Raw genomic sequence first — 8,354 nt, 5'->3', positions numbered from 1 at the left:
AGGAGAAAGAGGTCATCTGGTCCCAGAGCCCCGACCTGTCTCCACCCCGCCAGGGAAGCAGAGAGGATTCAGCACTCCCAGATACAAACGCCAGCTCGCAGACACATCCAGACAGGTTGCAGACACTCAGACAGTCAGACACAACCCGGGCCACAAAATCGCAGGCAGGTGGTGCTGGCAGGGCCCAACAGAGCCAGGAGCTCACACGCGCGCACATGCACACGCCACCGCATTAGGTCAGGCAGAGATGCCGCGGGCCGGTCCGTGCCCCGTAGACCCGGTACACAAAGACGCGCCGACATGCGCCACGCCATAGACCCCCACAATCCAGACGGCCCGTGTGCACATTCAACCAGCGGCACAGCCACACGCGCGGGCCAAGTCAGCCGGCTCACGGGGTCCCGCAGACCTGGCCCGGGAGTGCAGGCGTCCCGGAGCCCCCGCCCCCCGCAGACACCCAGTGTCACTGGACCCACGATGTCGCACACACGCACCGCCCGGCCGGCCCGAGCACCTACCCCCATCTTGGCGGCTCCGGGGGCCAGGGGCGGGTGGGCGGGGTGGGGGCCGGGGCAGAGGCCTCGGAGCGGGCTCAGGCGCGGGCTCGGGCTGGGAGCCTCTGCAGCGCCCGCGCCTCGGTCCGCGGGTCTGTCCTGCCGTCAGCCCTACCGCACAGGGTCTGCGGCGGCCGCCGCCTCCGCTGCCTCATATGCCCGCGCTCGCGGGGGGGCAGGCGCCGGCCAATCAGGGGTGCCGCCGCCCTGATGGACGGCCCGCGGCCCCGCCCCCAGTACTGCAGCTGTCCTCCCCGCCCCCAGCCTCCGCCAAGGGGGAACGCTGCGGGAGGGGGAGATCCCGGAGATTCCTGCAATGAGGGAGCTGGAGACCCCTGCAATGTGGGGGGCGCCTCCGAGGAGGGGGCACTGAGGGCGGGAAATCCCCGGAATTCCCCTCATCGTGGGGGCGTGCCACGAGGGAGAGGGGTGACCTGCGGGAGGTGGACACCGGGTGGGGGAAGCCCCATAAACCACCGCAATGAGGCAGGGGCCCAGAACACCTCCGTCCGCAGTGGGGTGGGGGCTGGAGCCTGCGTGGGGTGCTGATCAGGAGGAGGAGCTGGAGAGGGCATAAGAGTCAAGACCCCACAATGAAGAGGGAGAAGGAGCCCTGAGGCCCCCACTCTGTCTGAGCCCCCAGAACCATGGCAGAGCCATCCAATAAGCCACTGCACAATACACAGGAGACACATTGAAGCCAGAGGACCCTACCCGGCATCACACACACACACACATACACGACCATCACCCAGATCATCCAGTTGCTGGGGACACACACACACACCACTCCATCACACTGCACAGACACAGTCCACCACACCGGCTTGTACCATCACACACATGCTACACGACTCCATCGTGCAACCTGACACCTACGGACACGTAGAAATGAAATGTGCATAGCACACACCTCGCACACCTAATACACCACAACGGAATCATAATCACAACTATAAAGTGCCGTGTATATTAATACACCCCCTCAGAACACTACATCAAAGACACACACACATCGCACGGTCCACCAGACCTGGCCTTGTTCCATCTCACATAGGACTCGCCACCATGCAACCCACAGACCCCAAAACCATCACACACTCACACTCGGCACCATCACACACCGCAGGCCTCACACGGCCTCCTCACACCTGCGGTGGCAGGAGCCTTTGTGGATGCCGTTGCATGGTCACACAACACACCAACACACTATCACACACACTCCTCCCAGGTATATCTGGGCATGAGCAAAGGCCCACTTTGTAAAATTGGCAACTTGTGGTTGCTAATTGTTAATGACAAAATGGTGCACACAGACTCACACACAGCACAATAATTCACAGAAACGTCACATGACACTGTCCCACACACCTCCCACACTGCGCACATCACATACTGTGGTGCTATCATATATACCTTTGTCGCGCCTCCAAACACACCCCAACGCCTTCACCCACACACTACACACATCCTATTTCGTTACGTGTATGCACACAGACACACAGCCAGCACCCACACCCCAGGCCTGCCACATATATACAATACCCTATCAGCCACCCACTGGAACCCGAGGAGTCATGGCCTCCCGCCCTCACCCCTTTGTTCTATGAGAACACCTCCAGACTCTCCCTGGAGAAAACAGAAGGGGCAGAGAGCATGAGAGCCTGTCCTTGTAGCTTTCTCAGAATGTGGGTATCCTCCCTACTTATGGGAGTGGTGTGGGGGACACAGACGAGGGGCACAGAGTGAGCCTGGTGTATGGGTGGTGGGTGGGGAAGGTTAAGGACCTGGTCAGGGAAACGTGCGAAAGGTTGATAACCAGAGTGAGAGACACAGAAACGGAGACAGAGACTGAGATTCAGAGCCACAGATTCAGAGAGATGGGCATGGACAGGGAGACAGGACAAAGACTGGGAGGCAGGGAGTCGGCTCTTTGGTTTCCCCTGGCACCCAGAGCCTTGGCCCAATCCTGTACTCTGACCCATCCCCATCCCTCCCTGCTGTCCCTTGTTGCCACGGTAACAGGGAGGCTAAATATGCAGCAAAGGAGGCTGGGCCTGCAGACCTGGCCTGTCTCCATGGACACCAAGGAAAAGGGTGAGCCACATCTGCTAACCCAGGTAGTAGGCCCCCAGGCCGCCTTCCCCAACTCTGACCCCCCCCCCAGGAGGGAGGGACGGAGGGAGGGCCTGTCAATATATCATTCCTTCATTCTCCCGACACCTTGGCCTGCAGGAATGGGCCTGGACCATGGGGAAGGGGATTGGAGGGTCAGAGAAACTTGGGGGTGTCTGGATCCCAGGAGATTCTAGGATCTTTCTTCCTGCTCTCCAGTGGGGCTCAGGGAGACTTTGGTTCCCCACACCCCACCCTAGATGCAGGCTCACATCCCCCCCTCATGCACTCCCTCCTCAGAAACAAGCCTGGTGAGACTGATGACTGTGCATCGTGCTCCCAGCGCGAGGCTCTGCGGAAGCTGGTGGGGGGAAAGACTTAGGAAGGTCACAGGGATGCATGGGGACAGGGGAACTCGGCACAAGAGATAGAGAGACATAAGAGAAACAGAAACATTGTCCAGAACCGGTGAGAGGCAGATACAGATCGACATACAAAGACAGAGAACAGCAAAAACAGAAATGAGAAAACAGACAGAGGGAGACAGAGGGAGACAGAGCAACAGAAGATCTAAATGAAGGTGACAGAGACACAGGGACCCAGCTAGGCAGAGCTATGTTTGGCAGACTGGAGGGACTCAGAGATAAAGACTGGGGAGAGACTCAGAACAGAAGCAGGGGGAGGGAGACTCCGAAATGGGGAGAGACCCGAGATCAGTGACATGGTATCGGGACAGAGGAGAGAACAGAAAAGTGCAATTATATTTTAGTCACTAGATAGACTGACGGTATGGCCCAAGGGCAGAGATATCGATTAGTCTTTAAGAGATGTGGTGACCACCGAGATGCTGAAACATAAGCTCGCCCCCACACCTGTTCCTGAGGGGTGCACACACGGCAAGCGTCTGAGACACAGAAGGGGCCAGGTGGAGACTGGAGGCACTGTGTGCCGGGCAGGTATCCTGGGGTGGGGCCTGCCCAAGGACTGCAAAGGCAGGCAGGTCCTGGAGGCGAGACACGGCAACGCGGCAGCCAGGCCGGTGCTGAACGGACAGCTCCCTGCTCTGGGCCGCAGGCCCCAGAGGCGGGCTTAGCCTCTTTCCCTTCCTCTGTCCCTGTCTGGCTTTCCTCACCGCTCTGGCCCCCTCCTATCTCTATCTTGTTTCAAACGGGTTCTTGTCTCTCGCCAGTCTGTTCCACCTCAATCCCTCCTCTCTCAGCCTCAACTACCTGATCTCTTACACTCCCTGCTTCATCTGTTTCCCCCTCTGCCCATCCCTCCTGTGCCCTTCTCCACCCGATTGCATCCTCTTACCTCGTCAAAATACGTCTCCCTGTCTCTCCTCCCTTTCCTCTCTTTCCCCATCCTCCTCTGCTCCTCTCATTGTCTCTCCCGATCCTTCTCTGCCCCATCTCTGTCTCTTTTGTTCTCTCCCCATCTTTCCATCTCTCTCCCTCTACTCGGCCTCATTTTGGCTCTCGCTGTGTGACCTTCACTTGTCCTTTCTCAGCTGCAGTTTCCACAGAAACCTCTCGCGGGGGCGGGGGAGGGCGGGGACAGAAAGCAGATCCACCCTTCTCCCTCTCTATGGGGGTTTCTCACTCCCTCTTTTGGAGTCTGGGGAGGTTCCTTTTCAGCAGAAACACAGGGTCAGTCACAGACATTTGCAGATGGCCTCATGGATGTACACACACACGAATATGCTAACAATTACAAAGTCACCAAATCACCCCAGCCCAGGCACACACGGGCCACCCAGGCCTGCCATACTGAATGGTTCACTCGCCCTCCCCTCCCCCAGCCCTATCTGGTTTTTGTCTCTCTGTGTCTGTTTCCTGGTGTCTCTGCCTCTCCAGATCCCGGCATCTCTCTCCATCTGTCTCAGGGTCTCTGTCACAGCCTCCTTCTGTGCTGAGGTAAGGTCAGTGGAGAGGGGCCAGCGGCAAGGACCTGGGCTGACCTGCTGGCTGTGGGCAGGACCAAGGCTGGAGAGCGCAGAGGCGACCATTCAGCAGATTCCCTGGGGGGCCCAAGTCTTTAATGCCCTCACGCCCCCAGGAAACAAGACCCGGGTATCCCCACTTTTGGGGTTTTCTTTTTTTTTATTCCAACAGGGACTGGGGTGTGGCAGGGGGTGGGATGGGGGCCCAACTGACCCCCTCCCTGGGGGGGGGTCTCATAGAAATTCCGAGGTTTCTCCCCAAAAAAAGAGAGAAAGAGAAGAGGCAAGGGGTGCCAGGGGACACCCATCTGCCCAGAGGCCCTCCCCTCCTCCAGAAGTGGGGGGGCTGCGTCAAGTCCTGGGGAGCCGGAGCAATCCCAGGACGGGGTTTTCCTTGTGAACTACTTTCCGCTTCCGGAAACGGCCTCGTAGTCCCCGGTCCCTGGAATCCTCGGTTCCTGCGCTCCTCCTGTCCGCAGTGGGGGGCGGAGTGAGGGTCCGCGGCACCCTCTGACAAGTCCACTAGGGGGCGCAGGCAGACTCCGGAGCCGGGCCTCGGATTTCACCCGGAAGCCCAGGCAAAATCGCGGCGTCCAGCCGGCCGGGGAACAAGTCCTGTCCGTCGCCCGCTGGGGAGGCAGGGGCGGCCGGTACCTGGGGCGGGCCCCGTCCCTGCGGTCAGTCCGGGCGCCCGCCTGGCCCACCACGTGATCACTCGTGCTCGGTCAGCTCTCGGGGGCCGGCGGGGCCGGGGCGCGGCCGGGGCGGGCTGGTGGCCTCGGCGGGGGCGCCCAGGCCACGCGGGGGCGCGCCGGTCCCCGAGGCCCGCAGCGCCTGGATGCGCCGGCACTCCTGGCAGACGCGCACGTGGGTGCAGGGGGTAGGGGCGAGGGGCCGGGCCCCGCCGGGGGGCCCCGGGTCATCCAGGAGACGCTGGGGGCCCCCGTGCGCGCCGCCCGCGTCCCCGCCCGCGCCGGCCGAGTAGAGCTTGCCGTTGCTGAGGCGCATCTCGCGGACAGCGCGCAGCGACAGCAGGGCCCGGCTCGCGCCGCCCGGGCGCCGGCGCCGGCGGGAACGCGACGTCTTGCGGCAGGACACCGCGTGCCGCAGTTCCTGCAGCATCTCCTGGCACACGGACACCTGCGGGCGGCGCGCGGGGCGTCACCGACCGGCGCTGTCCTCGGTTTTGCCCCTCCGCCTGGCTCTGCGTCCGTCTCTTCTGAGCGATGCCGGAGCGCCGACAACGCGATGCCGAGCGCTGACGAGCGCAGATGCGAGCCGCGGCGTGAGCTTTGATGGAAGGAGCTGAAGAACCAAACAGACAGCAGTCCCTGTCCTCCGGTCATATTCCAGTGTGCCCGGGCAAAAAATAATACGCATGGAAATGTAGGTAGTATGTGAGCTGGTGATGAATACTTTTGAGAAAAATAAAATCCGGAGGTGAGGCGGGGCATGTGGGTGGGGAGTGATGCCGAATTTCCACAGGGGCCAGGTGGGGATGACTGGTTGAGAAGTGGACCTTCAAGTGAGACTGAAAGGCAGTGCTGGGTGAGCATGGTGGAGCCTGGCAGGAGAGCAGGTGGCCAGTTCAGCAGGAAGGTGCTGAGGTGGGCGTGGCATGTTGAAGGAACCTCCAGCAGGACAGGGTGGCTCAAGTGGGGTGCACGGGGCAGAGGGGGAGGGGATGCGGTCAGAGGAGCATTGGGGGCCAGCCTGTGTGAGGTCAGAGGCCACTGGAAGGATCTGGCTTTTATTCTGAGTCAGATGGGAGCCAAGGGAGAGTTTGAAGTAGGGGACCACTGTGCTCTTACGGTATCACTGTGGAGCTGTGTTCAGAAAAGACTGCAGGGAGGCCAAGGGCAATAGCAGGGAGGCACTGAGGAAGCTGCTACTGTAACGTGGCAGGAGGACACATTGGCTGGACCAGAGTGGTGGTGGCCAGGGAGGTAAGAAGGCACTGGATTCTGGGTAGGGTATTTTAAAGATGGAGCTGAAAGGATTTGCTAAGAGATCAGCACCCTGAATGACACTGTCTGGTGGGCGGGCGGGAGCTCCGTGCTAGACACGCCCACACGGGCTGCCTGTCAGACATCCATGTGCAGATGTCGAGGATGGAGCTGTGTTTACAAACCCTGGGTCAGAGAGAGGTCCCTGTGAGATATGCATTTGGGAGCTCTGGTAGACAGTCCCCAAGATCCTGCTCCTCCGATGGTCCCTCCCTTCTGTAAGCCCCTCTGCCTTTGTATGAGGGCTGCTGTGTGACCAACAGAACACGCCGGGTCAGCTGCCTTGCTGGAAGCCATCCTGGCTCTCTTGGATCACTCAGGGAAGGCAGCTGCCACGGCAGGAGGACACTCAAGCAGCCCTGTGGAGAGGTCCTTGTGCGAGGAACTGAGGCCTCCTGCCAGCTGCCATGTGAGTATTTAATCATGTTCTTTTTTTCTGTATCTTAGGATGTTTTGACATCTTAAAAATCTTGCTGGCCAGGGAGAGATTGCCTCCCCCACCACCCCGAAGGGAACCTGATTCTTAGGGACAGGAAGGGCTGAGGGCCACCTTTCAAATGCAAACCGACCACTACTCAGTCTATACCCTCAGCCGTGCCCTTCATCTACCTCCCTCACACCAAGCTGCCCTTAGTCACCCAGAGCAGGTACCAGAAATCTAGAGACCAGCCCCCTAGCCACTCCTTCGGCTCCTGCCCAAACCTGGTGCTTCCCCATGTGGCCCTGCATGGTGTGGCGGGCCCCCTCCTCTCGGAAAATGTAAGCAATAAATTCTTCTTTCAACTGCATTGGCCTCTCTGTCATCACTCAGTCACCTCCGTAAATTAAAAACCTCATGGGTACATGAGATAGTGAGCCATCCTGGAAATGTACATTCCAGCTCCAGCCAAGCCTTCGGCCAACATCATGATGGTGACCTCACCAGGGACCCTGGGCAGCCAGAAGCGCCCAGCTAAGCTGCTCCCAGATTCCTGACCGGCGGAAACTATGAACTCATATAAGTTGGCAGTTTCAAGCTGCTAAATTTGGGGATAATCTGTCACGTGGCAAAAGATAACTAACATAGGAGTCCTCAGCATCCAGATAGTCTTACAAACCATGTGGCTGGATGGGATTATCGAGGGAGTAGAGAGGGAGCAGCTCCAGGACCCAGCCCAAGTCCCCACAAAGGAGTGGCCAGCGAGGAAGGGCAGGTTTGGAGGAGAGAGTGATGGGCTGCTGAAGCCTGTTGCTTCCTCGTGTGTAATGAAGCCTGAGGCTCGGGCACTGGATTTCAGACCTGGAGGTCACTGGTGACCAGACTGGTGACCAGACTGGTGACCAGACTGGTGACCAGACTGGCTTCAGCGAAGAGGTGGGAACAGCAGCTGAATTGGAGTGTGTCCCAGAATAAATGGGAGAAGAGGAACTGGAAACAGCAGGGAGACACAGGGCAGGGGGGATGGGGTGGTGGCTGAGAAGGGAAGTGGGGTTGAGAGGGCTTTTTGAAGATGGGAGAAACAACAGCACGTTTGTACGCTGCCAGCCTCGATCCGGTAAAGATCCAGTGAACTGAAGCTGTGGACGTGGGAGGGGAGGGGACAACTGCTGAGGGACGTCCCGGGGAAGGCGCGAGGTGAGATCAGGCCAGGCCAGGCCAGGCCAAGGCGCCTTAGCTGGGAGCAAGGATCGGGGTGGGTGGGGCTCTACACGCTCTCCAGAATCTTCTGCTTTACTCAGGGGAGTAGAATCAGGTCA

General features: G+C 59.5%; 2 protein-coding genes across 7 annotated transcripts in view; both read right to left on the bottom strand.

Moving 5' to 3' along the window:
- The window catches only part of ATP1A3 (ATPase Na+/K+ transporting subunit alpha 3), an 18,189-nt gene extending 17,641 nt beyond the window's left edge, over positions 1-548 (bottom strand). Inside the window, exon 1 of the mRNA XM_039849962.1 lies at positions 519-548. Within this exon, the coding sequence (XP_039705896.1) occupies positions 519-524 (6 nt within the window). The 5' untranslated portion in view covers positions 525-548. The remainder of the gene's footprint in view (positions 1-518) is intronic.
- A 4,206-nt stretch (positions 549-4,754) lies between these two features.
- GRIK5 (glutamate ionotropic receptor kainate type subunit 5) overlaps positions 4,755-8,354 on the bottom strand; it is a 54,159-nt gene continuing 50,559 nt past the window's right edge. For 4 of the 6 annotated variants that reach the window (XM_039849965.1, XM_039849969.1, XM_039849967.1 and 1 more), the window contains one exon: positions 4,992-5,751. In XM_039849965.1, coding sequence (XP_039705899.1) covers positions 5,323-5,751 — 429 coding nt within the window. In that variant the 3' untranslated portion in view covers positions 4,992-5,322. Of the gene's footprint in view, positions 5,752-8,354 lie in introns of all 6 variants that reach the window. The other 2 variants (XM_039849966.1, XM_039849968.1) reach the window with 2 other exon arrangements.

Source organism: Pteropus medius, unplaced genomic scaffold (assembly GCF_902729225.1).
Source record: "Pteropus medius unplaced genomic scaffold, Ma_sr-lr_union100, whole genome shotgun sequence".
NCBI lineage: Eukaryota > Metazoa > Chordata > Mammalia > Chiroptera > Pteropodidae > Pteropus > Pteropus medius.
The sequence above is the reverse complement of the archived record's forward strand: the minus strand, read 5'-3'. Positions and strand labels throughout refer to the sequence as shown.